Here is a 24,943-nt window from a genome sequence, read left to right as displayed (position 1 = left end):
ATTTCCTAACCTTTCTAGAAAGAATTTAGCAAGGAAAATGAAAAATGTTTATTGTAACAGTGAGTAATAGATAACTTCAGGAAATCTAGAATGCTTTTATGTGATTTTTCTTATGCAAGCATCAGAATCAGATACGAGATCTCAGATAAACATGAAACCTATCATTTTTAGTTTCTGCCAGAATCAGATATGCCAAAAATATATGCATTCAGATGCACAAATAACAAGAGAAGCAAGAGGTCACTTAGCAGAATGTAGAGGCCCAATTAGAGTTCCATTTGACGAGCTAGAGGAAAGAGTTTAAAACTTTAACCAACCGTAATTACCATTCTTACTATACATAAGTTCGTGCAATGTTTAACAAAACCTTAGCCCATTCGACCAAACAAAGGATAGCTCCATAAGAAATAAAAAGATAGGAAACATCACTGCGTCCCCTTCCTACTGCTCTCTGCAACTCTCACTTGAGAGAAATATGGATGCGCCTGAATACATCAACAATGAAAAATACAGCACACAAAGATTTCAACATTAGACTAACGTAATCTATGAGATTGCTTTTTTCTCAGATGTGGAAGGTAAGACTAGAATGTAGATTGGAAGGGAATGGTAAAAGTTTAAAGATAACAGAAGACAGGATAAGGACTAGAAAGAAAAGAAATATACTCTCACATCAAGTGGACGGAGCAGTATCACTTAGCATGACAGTCGTTGAGATACAAAAGTAACTAATAGTGACAAAAGTTTCTTGTTTTTCCTAAACATGCTGAACTCTCCTAGAGCTCAAAATTTAGTGTTTCACTTTCTTTTCCTTGGTCTGTTGATCATTTCAACTTCCTAATCATCAATTTAAGTAGGCCGGATCAAACTAAGGAACTTGGAGACAAACAATTTTGAACTTCGAGCGGATTGAATACTCTCTAAATACCAATAATCACCGTGAAATATCAACTTGAAAACTCAAGAAAAAGATAAATGATTAAATAACGAGCCACTAGTTCATTAGAGGATTACCATTGCTTCTTTTGCCGTAAGTCTCTCCTGGTGATCATATCGTAAAAGTTTATCCAGAAAATCAACGGCCTGTATATCGAATAAACCCTTAAATTATAAATTATAAAGATAAGGGTTTGAAACTTATTCAAAAGGAAAAAATATCAAATCATGAAGCTGTTTCAAATGAATGACCTCTGGAGAAACCAAATGCTGATTATCCGCATTAAAAAATTTGGTCCATGGTTTCCTGCTGTGCCTGCAAAAGCATATTTAGGTTTAGTACAAGCTGATGAAAATAATCATTCTCTTTAATTAACCTCCTTAACAGAACCCTCTCCTGCCCATCCACCCCGAATAAATTACTATGCCTCTTTCTACCAACAAACAATACTCTGCTCCTTCCACCAACTCACTTAACGAAACATGTGCAGTAACTGTTTGAGGTACAGTTTCAGGATGGATAATGAATTAAATGTTCTGACACAGATGCTCCATTTAAATGATACCAATTGAATGCCAGCTACTTATGGATATTACAAACAAATATCAGAGTTCATATTAAGAATACCTCCCGACAAGACCATCAAGTTGAGGATCAAGCTCCAAGCTGTATTTGTTCAGATAGGCATTTAACTCGTCTGTTCCAAGTACCTGAACATAATAGAGCACATACATAAAGTTGCGTGGTGTATACTGCACACTGCACTAAAGACAATTTTGATGATGATAGTCTCTACCAGTGAGATTCTTAGTAGACATTACCTTGGCAATTTTGACAAGCTGGTCATAGTTGTCTCGACCATAAAAGAATGGCTCCTTGCGAAATAACTGTCAAGGAATAGATAAATCAACATTCTGAATATGCTACTTCAAGAAACTTACTATGGGAAAGCTACACTCTCTTTACACAAAGGTGATTCTCACCATTCCAGCAAACATACAGCCCAAGCTCCACATGTCCAACGAGTAGTCATAGTCTTGCAAATCAACAAGGAGTTCAGGCCCCTTGAAATATCTGGGAAAGAGTGAAATGTTTAAAGAACTGAAATACCATGTATAAGTGTACAATTTTATTTGAAATGTCAAAAATCTTTGTTTAGTATTAACAGCCGGGCAAATACATCTTCTGTTACATATATATGATATGACATTGTAAAAGGTAAATGACCTTACGAGTTACTTCAACAATTTGATATCCCCGAAATACCCTTACCTTGAAGCTACACGGACATTATATTCCTTTCCAGGATGATAGAACTCAGCAAGCCCCCAGTCTATCAAACGGAGTTTACGTTGTTCGTGATCTATCATAACATTGTGAGGCTTGACATCTCTGTGCATAATTCCTTGGGAATGGCAGTAATCTAATGCCTGAAATTAACAGAAGGAGTATATCACGATGAATGCAGCACCCTATATTTCTGTTTTATACTTTGTACCACTCACATGTCTCTTTGGTGTATTGAAGATGAAAGTAAATAAGGTGTAACTTCTTAATAACATTTTTTTATAGCTAGTAAAAAAGTTAATAAACAATAATAAGCGTTCGTTGCAATAATTTTAATTGAGATGGAACCTTGAGAAGCTCGTAAATGTAGTATCTAATGTCACCATCTGTGAGAGTTGGATATAAGACTTTGAAATCCGTGCTGTTCACGTGCTCAAATACCAAGCTAGGAGTTTTAGAGTGCTTATCTCTAACTATATCGAGCAGCTTAATGATGTTCGGGCCACCACAAAGGTTCTGAAGAATTTTGATCTCCCTCTTTATCTGCAAACAAGGTTGTAAGTTGAAACATTTGTTAATTTTGAGCAACCCATAAATATTCATCATGGCAAGAGAAACCCAACAATATGGCAAGTTACATATACCCATAACACAGTAGCACCAAACCAGAAGTTGAAGAATTTTTTATTTCTTTTTCCTCTTAAGACTTTGTTTTGTTTTAAAGAACGAAAGGAAAATAATTTCAAAAAGTGGAAAAACTGGAAGAAGCTCAAAGCGAGCAACCTAGCAAGATAAAATAGCATAAAGTAGTTACTTTGGTAAGAAGAGGAAAGAAAGATGATAACGAAAACCACTGAAGCATCACTTCATAAGAAAGGTTATGTGTGTTATAATGATATTCAGAAGAAGAATTTGCTCGACATCAAGGTTGTAGAAAGAGGAACATAATATAAGTCCTACACTCCTGCTACTACAGTTTGTAATTAAACGCTAATTACAATTCTTCCTAGGTAAAATAGCTCCCTTGATCCAGTGCAGGGCAACAAGGAAAGCACTTGGATCAAGCTCATTCTGGCTCAATAACCAATTTAAGTGTCATCACTTGAAGCCTACCGTGCTTTCTTATGCATATGACAACAGACAATATTTAAAGATCATCCAGAACAAACAAAGGCTTGCTTTTTATGGAAGTTCAAAAAAGACTTGGGACATACAGGATGGAGCTAAGCCAACCAACACCCAGACATTTCAAATGTTTCTGCAAGTAAAAAATACTAGCAAACAAGAAAGAAGTCTCACTAAGAAAGCATAAGAAACGACTATTTACAAGTAAGAATTACCTTCTTTTTCTTGACAGGCTTGAGTATCTTAATTACACAGCGCTCATTGTTATTGGTATTTATACCTTCAAAAACTTCACTATATTTCCCCCTTCCAACTTTCCTAACAACTTCATAGTTTTCCTGATCCCTGGATACAAGAGAGAAAAGTATCAAATAAGCAATCAGTACTCTAGCTAGCTAGCATCCCTCAATGGCGAAAACACAAAAAACACAAAAATTTTATGTCTTTGGAATTGGGACTCTCTATGTTCTCTGCAAGTAAATGTTGAAAATCTCTAAATCTCCTAAATTTATTTATTTTTTATTTTTGACAAACCCTAATTCTCATGTTAGGCAATAAGATTAAGAACTAATTGATACATAAAATTAATGAAAGAAAAAAGGTTAGGTTTTTAAGTTACCCCCATTGAACAGTGAGAGATTCGTAATCCCAATACTCTTTAGGGCGAATGACATTAACATCTGCATAAACTCGAGCTTTAGACATATTCTTCGAATCAACTTTGATCTCAATAAGATTCTTGATTAAGGAGCTGCTTTTGTTGTAAGAAGATGGAGAAGAAGGATGGTGTAGGTTAGGGGAATGCGCTACCGGCGCGTAATAAAACGCCAACAGCGTTCCCACTGAAACTATATAGTAACGAAGAAGAAGATGTACAGAGATTTGACGATGTTGAAGATCATGTCTTTTATTGCGCATGTACCACTTCTACAACCGCAACCACTCCAGAGAGAATCAGAATAACTGTACAAACAAATCTAAAATGCTGATTTCAGGTCCCATTTACCCTTCAAATTTTTTTTGTTTTTTAGTAAACAGACCATAAGGAAGGCACAGCACATTAGGTGACTGACTAGAGTGGCGTGTCCTATCATTTTTCTGGCATGACTGCCTGGAATTCGCGTAATTTGCACCAGTGTAATCACAAGAGTTTGAACATTCTTCGTCTCACAGAACACAGTAATATTTCTCAAATGGATTTGATCTCAGCAAAAGATTAAATTGCTTTTACTGTTGGTGAAATCTACATAAAAAACAGATGTATACAAGTTCACATAGCAGAAAAGATACTAAGAGGAAGAATAATAAGCTAGAACACAAGAAACATGTTGTCTCAATTTAATTATTACACACATTTTCTATGATCTTGCATTTTTATCACCCATTATAATCTTATTCTGCTGCTGTTGTCGTGTCACCGGGTATCTTGTCATACAGGCGATAGATCAACCTTGATTTTGACATCTGAGGCTCCCTTTCAAGGACTGCAATTACATCTTTGACTGTTATGCTCCGGGCTATCTTTGTATGAACTGAATCTCTCCCGAATTTCCTCATTCCACCTATCAGAAGAGATAGATAGAGATGTTAGTCGTTATAGCCCAATGCAGATCAAAGGATCCCGTATGATTGATTTAATAAAAAGAACAAAAATGAAAAAAAAAAAACGATTAGATAACCTCTCATAAAAAGCTTCGGGGATAGAATATTAAAAACAGTAAGGTTTTCATAAATATAACAGTTGTATAAGTGACAGTAGGATGCATACCATATGCTGAAGCAGAGGAGTCTCTGATTTCAGCTCCTTGGTTGTCCCTCAGAGCTCGTCCAGTATTTGATAAAGTCCGGTGACTAGAATCTTTACCAGACTGAGAAGCTGACACCACATCAGTTCCTCCTTCACGCTTCTGCCTGGCTTGCTCAGCCATAAGTTGCCACTTCGATAACATATCATCCCCCCCAACAGCAACTCGAGCAGCAACATTTGCGGCTGTAGTCCGCATTTTATCATCTTCTTCTTTGTTCGCCTGCAAACGTAAACAGGGAGTTCAATAGTTTTTCTTCTCACCGGAGGAATATAATCACTCAATTGATCAGGTGGGCACTGCAGGCATATATCATAACTGATACCTTGAGTGCCTTTGAACGGCCTTCATCCTTGTCCTTGACTCCCTCAGCCTGCAATCAACATATTATGAAACCAAAAATAGGTGTTTTCCAAATTAATTTACAAAGATGCCAAAGATGCATGAAGCAAAGAGCACATAACTGTCAAAAGGATATAGATGGCAACGATACATCTAATATGAATAGCTGAATAGGAATTACAAGGAAACCCCTGGCAGACTGCTAGATACAGTGGAAAGATCACTCGCTAGCTTCCCTAGGTGCCACAAGTACAAAACAGGCGCTATCAATGGTTGCTAGCACTCATTATAGATATAGAAGTGAATAATTACAAGACAAACAAAGAAGATTTAATTTCATAGTAGGTGTAACAACGGATTAGCAAAAAATATAATGGTAACAGCCAATGTCAATAAAATATAATAAACAAACTTTATCAACATAAAATTTCATAGTGTGCAGGAAATAGTCCGGGATCTGTTAGGAGTATTAAAAAAATAAAATAACACTCGTTCAACACAATGCTATGGTGCTCTTCCTTCCAACCATGTTTTTCCTATCCATAGAACCACTTTCACATTTAACCAGTCTGGTATTACAATAAACAAACAGTACTGTTAGTACATAATGCTTTAGGAAACAAACATGGTAAAAGTAGCCCAGGGGCACAATATAATAGGGAAGAGCAGAAATATTATATCATGGCTGAAGCTACTTAGTTTAGCTACAAAAAAAAAAACCCATGAAGACTAACTTTCTAGTGAACAACAGTTTATGTCTGAGAAACTTCATTACCTTGCTAAAACTTCTAGCATCCATGTATCATAACATAACAGTAATGAAACAAATGAACACGAAAGCAAGATGGATTTGAAACCACTGCACAACGTAAAAGGACACATTGACCACGCATATATTATAAAGCAAAATAGATTATCAAAGCTAAATATGTACAGCATGAAACCAAAACAACTTTATTTGAACTTTGAATGCATTAAACTGACTCAAATTAAAAGCTCAGGCCACTCACTTCGTTGCTTTTTCTGAGCTTTTCTGCTTCTTCGGCTTGTTTCTTCTCCAACTCCTCCTTGGCCTTCCGGTTCATCAATTGAATTTGGCGTCTAACATCTGAGGTAATGATAGTTCTATGTCTCGGCTTTTCAATATCAACTCTCTACAAAGTTTCATCCAAGATTTAGACAAGTAGATGATCTACAGCCCCACAGATATATCACCGGAAAAAATAAACATGTACATACCTGTTTTGACATCCTCACTAAATTACTTATTAATCCACGCATTCTCTCCTCCACACACTGCAATTTAATTGCATAAGAAAACATCTAAAACAGCTACACGAGACAGGCAAGACAAAACTAATATCTCACCAATGATAGGCAGCGCTCCACATCATTGCTTATATTCTTTATACTACATTTTGACACTGTCATCAAGAACAAAAGGCAAAATATTCAACTAAGAAATCATTTATACATTTAGCACTATATCCAGAACAGGCAATGGAATACGTCACATGAATTAGAGGAGATAAAGGAAAAGGAGCTACTAACTGATCTTCGCCAATTTCTTTTGCACGGGATTTTTCTGCAAAATCAACCTTTCTTCTTCTTCTTGAACAACCCTCCGAGTTGCTTCCGAAGACCTACCATCATCTTTGGGTGCAGAAAATAGCTGCTCTTCCTCTTCCTGTAAATTATGAAAAATCGTAGAGAAAACCTAGAATTGTTAGCTAACCACAGAACGCAAAGAAGACAGCTGTCATGGAAAAACTTAATGATAGATCATACCCTGAGATCGACTCCACTGACAGCAGTAACATCGTTAAGTTGTTCAATGCTTTGATCCTGAAACGCCCCACATACCTTTTGCTTTTTACTGCAATAAGACAAATATGTTACCATTAAAAATTATAATCAACTAATGAAAGAGATAAAATTGCAGGGACATAACATATCCTTCACGAGAAAGAAAAACAAGAAAATAAACTGTTCACCTTGCCACAGGTGAGGGAGTTCCAAGTGCATCGATTGGTTTCTTTTGGCCAACAAAAGTTTTTTTTGGTGGAGGATTTGTATTCATTCCAGCCCCAAGTGGAGCAGTTGTAGAGGTAACCTGCGAATTTATCTGACATTTTTAGTAGCGGTAAGAAGTAAAAAAACATACATTGAGTTATCGAAGTGACTCCCCAAGTTGCACGAGGCAACTTAAAGGTCGGGGAACTACTTAAATTCTAAATAGTGTTGTGATTGTTGATACAGCCAGGCAAGATTATGGTTTCATAGTTTGAAATAGATGATATGACCAGATTAAACCAGTGGATTAGTTCTACAGCCTAACAAAAGCAAAAATCGAGAAATCCTGGAAAATGGGGGAAAGCAAGGTCCACTTGTGAAACGAAAGCCGAGTGTGTTTGTACAGTAGTTGTAGATGCTGGAAAAGGAATCCTAGAAGACATTTCTGCTCCAGAGGTTGTATTTCCTTGATCACGTGTCACGACGACAAAAGAAGCTGATCCCAGGGAACCAGAAGTTTGAGATTTCTGCTGCTGTTGTTGCTGGTCCTGAGTGTGATCAGCTGATTCCTGTTTTACAGGAGGCACTGTAGGCAAAGCGCTAATTTTCTGCTCTTTGTTCATGGAGGATTGCCATTGAGTATGTGGCAAAGTGGACTGACTTGACGGATGAGGAAGAGGTCCACCATGGATTCTCTTTGGTTCACCATTAGAGGTTTGGGCATCATACTTGGATGCATTCATCGTGTTCATGGGCTGAGATGCCCCTCCTATTTGAGTAGATCCCATTCCGTGATGGAGTGGAGGCTGCCTCATGTGCAAATCTTGAGTTTGGGATTTTAATGAGGCTAATCCAGCACCAGCAGGTGCCCCAGGAAATGCATGAGCAGGGTAGTTACCCATGTTAGTACCGTATATTGAATATGATGGCTGTGCAATATGCATATGCTGTTGCTGATGCTTAGTAAGTCCTCCAAATAAAACAGGCTGTCCCTTTTCTTGGAGGGCAGCACTGGGTTTGCATGCATTCCCTGTGATGCTGACTGATGTTCTGTCGCTGTGGAGTTTTGAGGGTTCTTTTCTGTGATCGACAGGCTTGAATTAGTCTGCAACTGAACAGCAGAGCTGGAAACTTGTGATGAGTCTGTTGGAGGTCTTTGACCCTTCAAATGAAAATGTGAGAACAAAATGAGGTTTTTATGATCTTTGGAGCAATAAGAGATTATCTGACAACTAATACTGCATGCAATAATAAGTTCGAGACCATACCTGAAAATGCTGGGCTGCAGCCTGTGCATTCCGAGCAGCCTGATCTTTAGCCAGTTCCTGAAGTAACAACATGTAGCACTTTTTATAAGCATAATGTTGTCAAATCAAATTGTAAACATGTTATGATCTACTTTCCTTTATTTGTGCAGCGTGAAATGCCATTCTAAGCATCTTGTCCCCAACAATGCTCCTCATATGTCTTACGAATCCATCTTTGTTAATTTCATTATTCTGAGTACAAAAATAACTTATTGTTTAATACAATAATAAATATAATTTACTAGGTCGTCCCGAATATGTAGCAAGGAAGTTCCCAAGATAGTCAAAAACTAGACTCACCCTCAATTTCGTATACAGTGAATCAAGCTGCTGCGCTTTATCTTTTTCAAGGTGTGGCATAATCATCGGAATCAACAACCCAAATGGTACCGGTCTGTTCCTACTCTGCTCGTTATTCGCTTGTTCTGCTGATGACACAGGTGGATCATTCGTTTTCTGGAATTGAGGACATGGTTGCTGGTTTTCTGAAATCACCTGCTGTTCTGCGACTTGAGCGGTACTACATTGTTCAGGCATCTTGACAGCAGCCACAATTTCTTGTGGAACCTGAGGAGCATTTTGTTCCCCTTGTGGTTGTAGTTGATCAGGACGGGACTGATTCTGTTGAACTGATTGCGCCAGTGATGACGCATTCTGTTGCTGCTGACTATCAGCAACTTCCATTTTTCATTGTACCAGTAGTTTCAGATGATTGTTTCTCCTCTTGCCGTTCCGAATTCTTCATTCCTTCTTCTTGACCTTGACCCGTGGCATTTTCTTTCCTAACTGAACTTTGCCATTGTTCAAATGTCTGGCTTAGTGCAGAATTATTTGCATGAGACATTACTCCTACGGTTTCACGATGAACTGAAAACATAAGAATCCTAAAACTTTAGGTAAACCCACAAAAGTTGCACAAAACAAAGCATAAACCCTAAAATGGCAGAGAACGCTCTAAATTGGATGATAAATTAGTGAGTATGTTGAAATAAAGTTGTTTTCTTTTATCTTTCTAGCTAATTTTTGTACGATTAGGGCTAAAGAACAATGGCATTACCAGTAGTATCTAATGATTCAGAAGTAGATGGTTCTCCTTTGATATCTCTATTTCGAGCAGCAGCGAATGCCTCTACGTCAGCCCCAGAATGTACAGTTTCATCCTGCAAACACATTAAAAAAAATCAAAATAAAAATCTCTAATTCCAACGAAAGGAGCTTCATGATTGAGAAGAAAAAGAAGAAGAATCAAACCTCGTCATCATCAAGGAGCTTCATGATTGAAGGGTCCATTCCAATTCAGAGATTATACAAACCCAGACTACCGCTTGTAAAAATGAATGGGTTTTGGTTTCAAATTCTACGATTTAACTGAGATACTTTCTGAATAAATAGAGAAGACGAAAACAAAAACAAAAAAACTTCCCGGTGGTATTTTCGTGCTGCCTAAAATATAAGGAGTATAAAGCCACGGAGGAGAATTGTTTTGGAAATGCATAAAGCAAGCCAATACGTGGCATTAGCGAGTAAATAGCAATGAGGCATAGTTTTTGGTAGATTCCAACGGCAATTCCTACGGTAACGTACAAATCCATTTTTTTTATTGGGTCATGTGGATGGCAAACAAGTTTTTCCTCTATAGAAACGGCAGTGCGCGGTTGATCATCAAATGTCGGGGCTAGGGACACAGCTTGCATGTGTAGGTTGGACTCAGCGTTGGTAGCAAAAACGTTGCCGTGCAAGACACAAACGCTGGCGTTGGTCACTCAAATGCGGGCGTGAAAAACAAAATTGCAACAGCCAATTATCCAACGTTTTAATTTTCAAAACTAAAATTCCTTCAACCCAATTCATTTTCAGTCACACCACTACTTTTTCCTTCTTCTAAAAAAAAATTTTCTTGAAACAGTACGAGCAACTTAATAAGAAAAGCGGTCAATTCTGTAAAGAAGAAAAGAGATCGAAGAAATAAACCGGCACCGCAGCCAATCACATGTGTAGATTATTCTCAAAATCGGGAAGCAGAGTTTGCTTCGCCGAGTGTCGTTGCTGCTCCATCATTAGTCCAAGGTCATGTGTCGGGGCATCAAGATCGATCTGAGGGTTATTATAGAATGAGAAGTGGATTTTCAGAATTAAAGGTTGTTTATGAAGGTCTACCCCCTCAAGTCCGAGAAAGGGTTGACAAATATCCCTGACGTGCGCTTTATAGTGTGAAGCCTAGAAAATACAATAACAAAATTGCGACAACATTGACAGAAAGGTGGTGGTCGACGACGCACACGTTCCATTTTATGGATTTTGAAATCGGTAAGCTTGTTTAACTTAACTTAAATTTTATTTTTTAAATAATTATTAAATAATCAAAAGAATTAATAATAGTTGATATTATTCTTGTAATAGGAATTACGCCCCTTGATTTGTATTTCATTTGTGGGATCCCAAGTGGAGTGGGAGATCCAGCACCATACAACCAAGACGAATGGATATCAAATAGTAAATGGTATAAGCTTCTTCCCTCGCTTATAGAATCAGAAATACGTGAAGATCATAAAGAATTGAAAGGAGGTGGGATAGTATGTTAAGCGTTGAAGACTTTCCTTACTCAAAGCAGAAACCCAAAAGATGTGGATGACTATCCTGAATTCGAAAGGGTGTTTATCTTATGGGACTGGGTAAGACGTTCTTTCCAAACTCAACTTATGTTGCTCGTGTTGGTTGGCTTGAAGCGTTGGAAGATCTTGCCAAAGCACCAGATTATGACTGGGGTTCTGCAATTTTGGCAGAAATATACTGTGGGCTGGATCAAACGTCCATGGGTATACTTAACTTCACTGGTTTATGGGACATCATAGAGGTAAATATCAAAATTATTATTTTTAAATTTAAATAATTTTTATGAAAAAATGTAGATTAAGTCAAAATACTAATATTATGGAGTAATTTGCAGTATTGGTGGTATACCTGCTTCCGTGTTGGTAAACCAATCCTTAGAGTGCCAAGAAATCCTTAAGAGACTAGAGTCTTGTATTGTTACTTTTCAGAAGAGGTCCTGTAATCTTGCAGCGGACAAGCTAGCCAAATATGCTAGAACAAGCATTAGACATCAAGTTTGGTGGAATGAACCTCCTAATATCATTAGTAGGGTGCTGATGGAGGAGAATGTTATCCTAGTTGAGTAGGTCTGTCTGGTTTCTCCGAGTCCTGTGATGTTTATTTGTCTCGAGTATTTCAGTTTGTTCCTTGTGTTTGTACCTGTTGCTTGTAGTATCAATAAAATCTCATTATTTGCTCGAAAAAAAGAAGAAGAAGTAAACCAATACTTAAAGACGGTACCCATAGATTTCCAATCTTGGACATGTACGTTTCGACCAACTGGGCGAAGGACACTGTCAGCGACGTCTCGGGTTCCAATTTTGTTCAGAGGTTTCAACAGGTGACTGGATCCACAAGAATGTAGTTGTTCACCCTTACATTGATTTTCCTCAGTATGGTGGTGATGATGGAGAACGTATTCTTGATTATTCTCTCCGTAAAGTTGTTTTTTACACTCTAGATTTGGATAAAGGGGTTTGGTACCTAGGAGAAAGACTGCAGTACCAAATACAAGGTATATATGCAATTGCAATTAACCCGCCACAATAGATGCAAATCTCTTGATCAGATTTTGATCGGCTGAGAAGAATCAATTGGGAGAGGTTGAACTAAATACAAAGAGGGATATTGGTGAAGTGCATGTCCACTGGTACAAGTAGATTGCGAAGCCTGTAATTGGGACACACAAGATGCACATCTATGGGTTTGATTTCCAGGGTTATCACGCCTGGATTATGATGAAAATATCGTTCCTAGCCAGCCACCTCCAAAAGAGACATGCTTTATGACTTACCCCACCAGGGGTGCAAGTTCTTCATCATCTTCGTCAAATATGCCTGAAACTCTTTGGGAGATGCAAAGTATTACTTCACAAGGTGATCCAACCACGATCCCCATTGTTTCCCAAGTTATGGAACGTGATTATCCTTACTACAATGCGACTGCCAGTTACGAAGAGTTGCATAGCCAACTGAACGATATGTAGTGGGTCAAGCTCCAAATGGAGGATATACACTTGGATGTGTATCGGAAATGGCACGAGGACACAATGTTTGGATTGAGTCCAAATGTAAATGATGATGGGCGTTCACTGTCTACCGATTCCACCAGAAGCAACGGATCATTTCACGATAGTGATAATACAGTGGTGGGAGAAACACAAGTATGGCAGAGTTCTTCACCACATGTACGACATAATACTTCACCACAAACTGTGCTTGTATCTCAACCTCAAGTAATTCAGCTAGATCCTAGGCGCAGTTCATCATCATTCTCTCCCTACAACCTAAATGATTGCTACACTGTTACACCACCACCATAACAACAACAAACATCTTATATGTATGAAGGACCGAGTGCTTTCCAACAGAGTGCTTTCCAATCATCTAATGTTGTTCAACCAGTTTTTCCCCCTATGGAAATTTAGTTAATATGCCGAATGCTGGGGATATCCCAGGTCTTGGAGAATTCTTGACTCCAGAAGATAACAATGTTAGCAATGAGAGACGTTAGAGAGATTGTAATTTTTAATTATGCTACATTTGTAATTCTAATTTTTAAAGTACGAGGTTTGTCTTAAATGAAATTACATTTAAAATTAAGCGTTTTACATTAGCTTCACTAAATTGCATATGTTTAAAATTAAGCATTTTACATTAGCATGACAGGTGAGAAGTTCTAGGTGGAACAACAACTACAAATAAGGGGTTGAAATTGTTCAACACCTTAAGGATTTCGAAACATTTTTCGAAACGAAAAGCCACATTTTTCCATCTTCACCATTCAGCCAAAGATCTTCGTACCATCTCAGCATCAGTTTCACCTCTCAGTCTATATCGATTGACTTGCATAGTTAAAGCTACAAACTCATTTACTTCTTTCTTAATTGTACCAAAACAATTTTCTATTTCGCATATAGCACGACGACTCGGATTACAGGTGTCACTGCAGAACCCGTCGTGAATAACCGCTCAAAAATTCACCCATGGATAGTTTGCTGAAACAATCTAAGTGAATAAAAAAACATAGTTTCTGCAAATAGATTCATCTTCTTCTTCAGTATACGGAGCTCGCCGAACTAACAAGGGCCGAGACATTTTATTTCGACAAATCTGTTTAATTCAAGAATTGAATTTTTTTTTTAAGCTCAGAGAATAAGAGTAAAGAAGACTAGATGTGTGAATTTGGAGTTAAAATGTGGAGTATTTATATAACTCAAAATTCTAACCATTGGATGATATGGATCTACAGTCGTCCAGATTTAGCCGTTGGCGATTTCGTGTCAAACGCTGGTGGGTTAAGAAAAGACGATGGTGTTTGATGAAATAATGGGCGCTTCTGAGACAAATGCCAGCGCTTGTGGGACGATCGCCCGGTCTTCCATCAAGCACGCGCCTGTTCTTCCATCTCACTCAACAAACCAACAAATTTGTTGGTTTGTCCATTTGTTTTTCATGTTTGTTGAGTCCATAGTGGGATCAAAATGAACAAATCCTTATTTTGTTGAGTCCATAGGAACTGCTTTAAGTATGCTACAATGGCCGATGGTTTGTTTATTACATTCTAACCTCGATAAATGAATGTCTTTGGGACCAGAAAAAAATATTCGTTTAACGAAACTTTTTATTTATCGATAAATGAATATATTTAATTATTTATCGATAAATTAATATTATTTATTTAAAAAGTATTTTTAGTTTTGGGAAATAATTGTATGGTCCATTTTTACGTGGTCCCATGACTATTTGGTCCAGCGGGAAAAGGCATTTCCTGTTTGGTCCACAATTATTTGAAAATATAAAATGGACAAAAATACCCTTTCTTACTATTTTAGCACTAATTTCCGTAACTTTTATATTTCCATAATTAGTTGAGTTCATGTTCTCTGATAAACTCTGAACTTCCTACTCATTTTCTTGTACGAGTTCATTCTGTTTGATGAACTATTAGGTGTTTGGTGATGGTTTTTATAGATTGGAGTTCATTCTTAAAAATGAACACACAACAAAAAAAATCATTATTATGAAAAAAGAAATAGAGTTCATTCTTTCGAATGAACACCTAATCAAAACCACTAAATCAAGTATGAAAACAAAGTTCATTATTTTAAATGAACACTTAATCAAAGTTTAGTGTTGTGAACAAAAATTAGAGTTCAAACTTCCAAATGAACACACAGTCTTTGTTCATTATTAGGAACAAAAATCAGAGTTCATTCGTCAAAATGAACACCCAATCAAAGTTCATTATTATGAACAAAAATCAGAGTTCATTTGTCAAAATGAATACCCAAAAACAAATTAATTCAAACCTAGAACAAAGTTAATTTTTTAAAATGAACACACAAAAAAAAACGTGGTTCATTTTTTAACATGAACACACAACAAAAACTCATAAAAAACAGAGTTCATTCTTTCGAATGAAAATCTAATAATTCAAGATCTAAAACAGAGTTCATTCTTTAACATGAACACACAATAAAAATCAGATTTCATTTTTTCGAACGAACACCTAATAAAAAGATCTAAAACTAGAGTTCATTCTTTAAATATTCATCGTCCCCATTATCTTCAACGAAAAAAACAGTTGCACAGAAGAAGAACACAAAAACTCTTCATTGTTCATCATTCTTCATCGTGTTCATCATCGTCGTCGTCATCTTCATCATCTTCGTCTTCATCATCTTCATAAGCAAAAAGAAGAAGAAGAAAAAAAAAAAGAAAAAAAAAATCTGAGAAGAGAGGAGAGAGAAAACAAATCTGAAAATGATTCTCTTCTCTCTTAATAATTGAGTATGTATATGGCCCCAAAAGAGTTTTTTTTCCACTACCAAAAGACAATTACATCATCCATGACGTCATCCCGTATAGGTATTGTCCACCCTAGGACCAGACAACAACATATATGTTAAAAATGGACTAAACAGACAGTTGACTAGGCCAACAGGACCAAACTAATTCTATTATATTATTTGTATGACTAAATAGTAGTTTCTACTTTTAGTTTTTTACGTTTATAATTTTTGTGTTTCCGAGCCAAAAATTAATCAATTGAAATGAGATATTCAAGAACTAACTTATATCATTTCTAATTTACACTATAAAAATGTTACGGATGTCGAACATCTTTTGAACTATCGTAACGGGACTGCATCATTATGACGTTACAAAAAATTATGAACGGTGTGCATTCTGGTAAAGGTGGAAAAAGAAAACAAAAAAAAAATTAGATGCATATTTTGAAAATAAATGACTTCTTATACGAACATTGTTGATTGGATGAAGTATTCAGGTTATTTATAGTATATTTTTTGTATGAAATTTATTAATTATTCGTTTATATATTTGTAGAGCCTTTATCGATTCAGAGTTTTTTATTCATTGATGCGTTTAGTGAAGTTATTCATTTATCCCTTTACCCAAGTTGGGACCGAATAAAATTACCTTCTGGCGAGGTTATTCATTTTTCGAACGTTCAATTATCGAGGTTAAACTGTAAAAACAAAAGGCTCATTCTTGGGGTGGATCATTCTTGGGATCTTGCTAGGGAGACTTGGGTCAATCATGCTGGCTCTGACCTAGACAGTGACCAGGAAGTTGTCACTATTAATTCTTCGTTGATGGTGATCTTGTGACGAACGATAAAAATATTATTTCATATTTAACCCTGACCCAAGTCTAATTCACCTTTTGAGGGTATGTATGTGGTTGGCTTCATGAGATGAGCAAGGTTCAAGTCTTGACCTCCATGATCAACATTTAGATGGTCTCTATGATCAAAACTCAAGTTTTGGTTTTCGTGACCAAGACCCAAAAGTCGATTCTTGGTCCCCGTGATTAAGACTCACATCATGATGAGTAAGACTCGAATCTCGGTCACCATGATTAAAACCCAAAATTCAAGTCATGATCTCCGTGACTAAGATTCAGGTAAATTTCAGTCACCATAACCAATGCCCGAAATTCAAATCTTGGTCTCCGTGATCAGGACTCAAGATTCAGGTTTCACTTACATAAGCCTTAATTAGCCACTAATCACGTCTTCTGTTGGGATCATTAGTCATATTAAGCATCATTTTGATTACTTATCAAGAGTCATGAACTCATCTTCACCCGTATAAACACAAGACTTGGGCATACTAACAAGCCTCATACACAAGTCCTAGTCAGTATCATTGACATTTTAGCGACTGACATCATTAAATTGAGTCACACATGCATGTTCAAGACATTTAACATAATTATACACAAGGTGTTACGATCTTTGTACACTCATCAAAGGACCACATGTAGGAAAATCAAGTATTTAATCTATGCACAGTCATCCACATAGAAGTTGTTTCTCAACCTCATCTCGCATATTGTCTCACAAATTATCCACAAGTTATCTCTGCTCTACATATAACTCATCCTATTCATAACGCACAAATCAGGGAATTCCTCCGTATCAGTCAATGTCGACTACGAAAATATCGCTACCCTGCCAACACATCATCATAAAAACTGAGTTTACTTCATACACACACAAAGTTGTAAATATTTGCGGGTATTTAAAAATTTTATCCATATGCTACGCGAAATACTTATCATACTAAGTTCAGCTAGTGTAATAAAACGTGTACATTTCATTTGGGTACGGTTAACAAACCTAGAAGCGTGCATTTCATTTGTGTATAACAAGCTAAGTTTTCGATCTAACGGTTGAGAAATATTAGCTTGAATCTAAATCAGGTTTTCATCTAACGATGGATATTGTTTGCTTTGTGACCAAGGCGAAACCCTGATTTGAAAGACTATATAAGGGGATATCTAGCAACTCTGCAAAACTAATCCCCACACTTAACGTGTGATACTAGTTTGCATACTAGAGTCGGTTATCCTTTAACCTTTGGTTTTCTTCTTCTAAAACTAGGTTAAAAACTTAAAGACTTCATTGGGATTTTGAAGCCAGACCGATACTACTTTTATCGTAGTTGCGTAATCTGATCTTGCATCTTCTATCGTACGAGTACAATCAGATTGATTGGCTTGAGATTGATATCTCTGATAGGCAAGATATAAAAAATAATCACAAACATCTTCGTCTCATTGTTTGTGATTCCACAACATCTTGTTTCGCTACCATACGATTAAGATTGTTGTGAGGTGATTGATAACTCTAGGCTGTTCTTCAGGAATATAAGACCGGATTATCAATTGGTTCCTGTTCACCTTGATTATTATCAAAAGACGGAACAAAACCTTTTAGGGTTTATCAGTGGGAGATAGATTGATCCTTTGATAGACTTGTCTGTGTGAGACAGATTTGTTTATTATTAAGTCTTTGACTTTGGGTCGTAGCAACTCTTAGTTGTGGGTGAGATCAACTAAGGGAATCAAGTGCGCAGTATCCTGTTGGGATCAGAGGCGTAGGGAGTACAACTGTACCTTGGATCAGTGAGAGACTGATTGTGGTTCAACTACAGTCCAGTCCGAAGTTAGCTTGGAGTAGTCTAGTGTCTGTAGCGGCTTAATACAGTGTTTGTTCAATCTGGACTAGGTCCCGGGGTTTTTCTGCATTTGCGGTTTCCTCGTTAACAAAATTCTGGTGTCTGTGTTATTTCTATTTCCGCATTATATTGTTTTATCTTTATAATTTAAATAATACAGGTTGTGCATTGTAGATCATCAATTAGAATATCCAACCTTAGGTTGTTGATTTTCATTGATTGATCCTTGGATATTGGTCTTTGGTACCATCCAAGCTATTCCTTGTGTTTGGTTGAAGACTCGCTGATTTCTATTAGCTCGAGTAAATCAAAACAAGAGAGAGATATTAACTCCTTGAGATACTTTTACCTATATTGAGTCTGACTGTCTAGTTGATTCTCTAGAAAGTATTTCGGAGTTAGTTCATACAGATTGCTAAGAGAAATATTGGGTGGTATTGTTAGACCCCCCGCTTTTTCAATTGGTATCAGAGCAGGAAAACACGTTCAAGACCTTACAAGTCTGTGTTTGTAGCGATCTGACTCTATGGACAGTAGTGCTATCTCAATAAATGCACCACCAGATCCAGGGATTTCAGAATTCTCTTCCATGACTGATTTAATAAAATTTGTAGAAGAAATTCTATCTGAACCTCCACCAGGTTTAAAATCCCTTGAAGTGTTCTCAGAGGTTGAAAAGAAGCTTGAGAGCTTATCTCTTGATGTTGAGTTATACCTCCAGAAAGAGCAAGAATCTATTGACATGCTAAATCAAGTTATGATGAATAATATTCATGTTGAGGTTGATATTGATATTGATTCACTAATAAGTGAGAGCAATGCTCCTCCTCTGCGTAATCCAATTAGTTGTGATAAACTAAACGAATTACAAGAGGAGTTTAAATCTCAGTCATCTGAGTGTATCACCTCAAAGCATGAATTGATTCGTTGCTCAATTCCTGATACTCCTATAAAGATAGTAGTATTGTCTTCTTTTATGAATAATCTAGGACGTATCTTTTTATCAAAAGAGTTTCCCTTCGCAGTATTAAAAACTATCTGCAGAAACTGTTTTTTATAAGTTGGAAAACAAGAAATCAGAAACACAAATCCTTTTGGGTTCTCTTGAAGTTCTTTGATAGACTTATAAAAACAGTTCCTTGGGTGTTTCTCAACACTACAAGATTTAAGATTTGTTGGAAAGAAACTCTTTCTTGGTGCCATGGTGAGCAAGACATTGTTCACCTCAACACAACTTGTTTGAGTTGAAAGTGCATCCTCACCAAGAAATGCCATGCTATCTATACGGTGAGGGAATCACAACAACTGGGGCGTGCAGATTATATTCGGTAAGGATGTATAATTCAATTGGACTTTTCTAAGAAGGTATGTCTATAAACTTGAGCAAGTTTTATGTTTTATTAATTGTTTGAGTACTTATAATGATCCATGTACCTTGATTATCGTTTATTTCTATCTAACTTGATCTGTGTTTAAGGTTCTTAAATGTTTAGGTTTGAAAACATTAGTTCGGGATGTTTGAACTTCATGGTACACATACCAAGTATGAATAACATCATTTAAAACCAAAATCCAGGGGTTTAAGTTCGCAAACCCCATCTGCGTACTGCTCCAGGATACGAAAATTCGTCTGCAAACACGTATGCATACTTTACGTCGACATTCAGTAAACTTGTTTTGGACGTAACTTCTTCGTCCGAACTCGGATTGACCTCATTATTTTTGCACTCTCTTTATATTTGAATTAACTTCAAAATGAAGATGAGAAACATTGAATTTGGATGAGTTAAGATTGGTATTTGTCCTGTCTCTTGTTTTTGAGTGTTTTGCCCCGTATCGTCGCACTTGTTCCACTTCTATTGGACTTGGGCACTTGGATTCTTGGAGTACTACTCTTCTAAGATCATTTGTAGATTTTACAAGAACGTTGTTGGTGAATCACAAAGAAGGAAGTTCAAGAATGGGCAGTAACATGCATTACTATGAGATTCTTGAATGTTCACAATCATTTTATGTGAACTATGGTGCATGGTCGTTAATGACTTTGTATGATCTTATTTGTTAAGAAAATATTTTTATATGCCTTTGGTAGCTATTCTTGGTGTACATCCGGGCGAAAAAGATTGATTCTACCCTCTAAGGACAAATCATCCTATATGTGCATTACGAGTTTGTCTTGGTGCCTAGAAAACTTGTTACGAGAATTTATTCTTGTTTTTGAGAAGGATTACTAGAGTTTGGAATATCCATTATTGTGAATACACATAGCTATGTCCAACGTTTTCATCTTCATGTTTTTAGGTTTATTTGTTTAAATTCTAAAATTGTTTGAAAGATGATTTTTGCAATATTAATCTTTATGGTTTTATATATTGCAATATTGTTATGGGATATGTGTGTTTACGCCCGTGAACTTGATTGTCCCATACTTTGTCAAAACTAAAGTCGTTCATGAGTTGATATGTATGTATTGATGAAAGAATGAATTGACTTTTGACAAATACAAAAGTTAAGCCTATTATGTCAATATTTGATGGAAGATAGGTTAAAATATTTTGTTTTCAAGGATTATGTCCATTAAATATCGTTATGCAAACAGTAATGGAAAATAAAATGAATCCTTGTGTATTCCGCAGTATTGATCTTCCCTGATCCATATTTTATGTATTACTGTGAGGCTCCATAATATATCTTTTGTTGAGCACTATACAAATTGATTTTTTTAGCTTAGTTGTTGTTCCGTGAGATATGTTATGTCGAGCATATTGAACTAAATTAATCATCTTGTTTGGTTATTTAGTTATTGCTCCGTAAGTTTTTTTATGTCGAGCAAAATAAATGATAATTAAATTGATTACTTTTGTGATTAGTTTGGTTGTGTATTCCGATTAGATTAATTATGGATTCTCTTGTAATTAATCTAGTTGAGTATTTTCGTGTCTCCATAAGTTCTCTTATGTTGAGCATAATCAATTGAATTGATCACTTTTTGTGTTTAATTTGATTGTGCATTCCAATTAAATTAATCATGGGTTTACTTGTGATTAATTTGATTGAGTTTTTGGATATAGAAAATCATTCTCATGGTTTTTTGTGTCCAATAAAATTCCTTCTTTTCTTTCGAAATTAAGGTCGCTCTTGTTGTTCCTTCGGGAATGACATCAAATGGGGGAGAGTTCTTTTGAACTTGTGCTTAATGGTCATATCTTGAGGGTTGTGCGGCTGTGGAATTTTAGAGGAGTTATCTTATATCTTTAAACTCCTTGATGAATGCATTTAGCTTCAGCTTCATGATTGCATCTAAATTAGTTGGTATGTATTTTTTTTTCCTTTTGTCATGAAATGTCTATCTCGGAAATTTCATTATGATCCCGTTCTTGTACCTTTGCCAATTTTATTGACAAAAAGGGGGAGAATTAATATGTAGTTCACACTACAAATACATATGGTTTTCGGATCATTGTGTAAGGGGGAGTGGTTTCCATGTGAGATGGAGTATTGACTAAGGGGGAGTGATACATATCACCATAGTATTATTGTTGAAGTTATGATACAATTGAACTTTGACGCTGTGTAATAATACTATGACACTGTATAACAATGATCGAGAACTATGTTTTCTCATTGTTATAGCTATGGATTTTCAACAGCGGTGATGCTAAACTTACAACCTTTGGGATCATTGGTTTACTTGGAAGTGACGAAGATTTCGGGGAATGTTGAATATTAGACATGTGGAATAGGATCTACTAAAGTTTTTTTTATCTTTTTTGTATTTCATATGTATTGATAGTTTTGTCACTAAAATTGACAAAGGGGGGGATTGTTAGAGCGTTGCTCGGTCGAACTCGCATGCGTTGTTATCTCAAGCATGTTTGTCAATGTTAGTGATCAAAACTATAAGTCTTGATTTCTAGTCTATTATAGCTAAGTCTCGGACTAGGATAGAAAGTGTAGTTGAGCTCAAGGACTTCATGGCGATTCATCATACAAGTAAAAGAACTACTCAAGGAACCGGTGGAACTTCTCGACAAAAAGGTATGTGAAGATTTGAACTCATATATCACTCAAAAGTCTATCTACTCTATCTCCTACTCTTTGATACAAGAAGTCGTATGCTATATATATAGACTTTGTTTATACACATTTGGTATTTCGAGCCGAGTATACCTCGCCTATCTATATCTCTAAATATGAATTGGTAAGATTTTCGCTTTAACCAAGTTTATCTTTACCATGTGACGAAAGTCATGATATGTTTCAATCATCTTGAAAATTGCTTTGGCGAGAAATAGTGTAACAACTATATAACGTCCTCTAAGAATGTTTCAATGATTGAAATGAGAGTTTAGATTACATAACCAATGATGGACATAAGCATTGTTGTGGAAACACATTTATATATAAGTCCTATTCCTCGAACCAAAGTTTGCGAACTTTGTTGATCAAGAGAACCGGAAGAATGGCGTGATCCATGTCCGCGAACTCAGTCCGCGAACTACCTAAGTTCTCAAACCCGAGAATTTCTGCTGGAGTTGACAAAATATTTGCGTGAAACTAAATCCGCGAACCGGCGAAGTTCTCATACCCGAGAATTTCTGCTGGAGTTTGTAGACTCTACCCGGTAACTTAAGTCCGCGAACCTAGTCTGCGAACTTGAGAAGGTTATATATCTGAAGATGATTTCTGAACTTAAACTTAAAAAGACTAAGGAATGCAGTTTGCAAACCGTGGCTATAAAAGTTCATAAACCGACTCAAGTGAATCAAATCATCTTTGCTTCAATTGTGTCTTGTGTAGTACATGAGATTTCCTTGCAATTGAACTCTCTAACTAGTTCATTTGAAATCCTTTGAACTAGTTATGGTGAAAAAGAACGTGGTTGATATGAAATGCTCATATGGCTAACCATTTGGTTAATTATTGTTGAACCAACAAGAGCATGCATTTGGGTACGGTTAACAAATCTAGAAGCGTGCATTGCCAAGTGTGTTTAACAAGCTAAGTTTTCGATCTAACGGTTGATAAGTATTAGCTTGAATCTAAATCAGGTTTTCATCTAACGGTGGATATTGATTGCTTCGTTACCAAGGTAACTTAACTGCAAACCCTGATTTCAAAGGTTATATAGGGGGAACTCTAGTATCTGTGCTAAACTAATCCCCACACCTCACGTGTGATACTAGTTTGCATACTAGAGTTGGTTCTCCTTTAACCTTTGGTTTTCTTCTTCTAAAACCAGGTTAACGACTTAAAGACTTCATTGGGATTGTGAAGCCAGACCGATACTACTTTTATCATAGTTGTGTGATCTGATCTTGCATCTTCTATCGTACGAGTACAATCAGATTGATTGGCTTGAGATTGATATATCTGATAGGCAAGATATAAAAAGTAATCACAAACATCTTCATCTCAGTGTTTATGATTCCGCAACATCTTGTTTCACTACCATACTATTAAGATTGTTGTAAGGTAATTGATAACTCTAGGTTGTTCTTCGGGAATATAAGACCGGATTATCAATTGGTTCCTGTTCACCTTGATTATTATCAAAAGACAGTTCAAAACCTTTTAGGGTTTATCTGTGGGAGACATATTGATCCTTTGATAGACTTGTCTGTGTGTGACAAATTTGTTTATTGTTAAGTCTTCGACTTTGGGTCGTAGCAACTCTTAGTTGTGTGTGAGATCATCTAAGGGAATCAAGTGCGCAATATCCTGCTGGGATCAGAGGCGTAGGGAGTACAATTGTACCTTGGATCAGTGAGAGACTGATTGGGGTTCAACTACAGTCCAGTCCGAAGTTAGCTTGGAGTAGGATAGTGTCTGTAGAGGCTTAATACAGTGTTTGTTCAATCTGGACTAGGTCCCAGGGTTTTTCTGCATTTGCGGTTTCCTCGTTAACAAAATTCTGGTGTCTGTGTTTGTTCTATTTCCGCATTATATTGTTTTATCTTTATAATTGAAATAACACAGGTTGTGCGTTGTAGATCATCAATTAGAATATCCAACCTTAGGTTTTTGATTTTCATTGATTGATCCTTGGATATTGGTCTTTGGTACCATCCAAGTTATTCCTTGTGTTTGATTGAAGACTCGCTGATTTCTATTATCTCGAGTAAATCAAAACAAGGGAGAGATATTAACTCCTTGATATACTTTTACCTAGATTGAGTCTGGCTGTCTAGTTGATTCTCTAGAAAGTATTTCGGAGTTAGTCCATACAGATTGCTAAGTGAAATATTGGGTGGTGTTGTTAGACCCCCGCTTTACCAGATTCTCCTTTAAGCTTAGGTTTCTTCTCGAGACCCTGTAGGTTAACGACTGAAAGACTTCATTGGGATTGTGAAGCCAGACGAAACTACTTTTCTTGTCGTTGAGCGATCTGATCTTTTCAGTTTCTATCGTACAAGTTCAATTGAATAATTGGCTTGAGATTATATCTCTGATAGGTCAAGATAAAAAGAAATCACAAACATCTTTGTCTCATTGTTTGTGATTCCACAATATCTAGTTTCGCTACCATACGATTTGGATTATTTTG

The 24,943-nt window shown here is 36.5% G+C and overlaps 1 protein-coding gene and 1 pseudogene across 1 annotated transcript; both read right to left on the bottom strand.

Annotated features, from left to right (window-relative positions):
• Positions 1-146: 146 nt before the first annotated feature.
• Positions 147-4,373, bottom strand: LOC113288610 (casein kinase II subunit alpha-2-like). Its single transcript, XM_026537702.1, has 10 exons — positions 3,969-4,373; positions 3,565-3,694; positions 2,573-2,767; positions 2,210-2,367; positions 1,921-2,011; positions 1,759-1,824; positions 1,565-1,647; positions 1,189-1,252; positions 1,015-1,083; positions 147-485 (listed from the first exon to the last, which is right to left on the bottom strand). Exons 1-10 carry the CDS (start codon positions 4,265-4,267, stop codon positions 426-428), a joined length of 1,215 nt encoding a protein of 404 aa, XP_026393487.1. The 5' UTR covers positions 4,268-4,373; the 3' UTR covers positions 147-425.
• A 111-nt stretch (positions 4,374-4,484) lies between these two features.
• LOC113288611 lies at positions 4,485-10,252 on the bottom strand (annotated as a pseudogene).
• Positions 10,253-24,943: the final 14,691 nt, after the last annotated feature.

This window comes from Papaver somniferum, chromosome 6 (genome assembly GCF_003573695.1).
Source record: "Papaver somniferum cultivar HN1 chromosome 6, ASM357369v1, whole genome shotgun sequence".
Classification (NCBI taxonomy): domain Eukaryota; kingdom Viridiplantae; phylum Streptophyta; class Magnoliopsida; order Ranunculales; family Papaveraceae; genus Papaver; species Papaver somniferum.
Note: the sequence above shows the minus strand (reverse complement) of the source record. Positions and strands in the feature narration are given on the sequence as shown.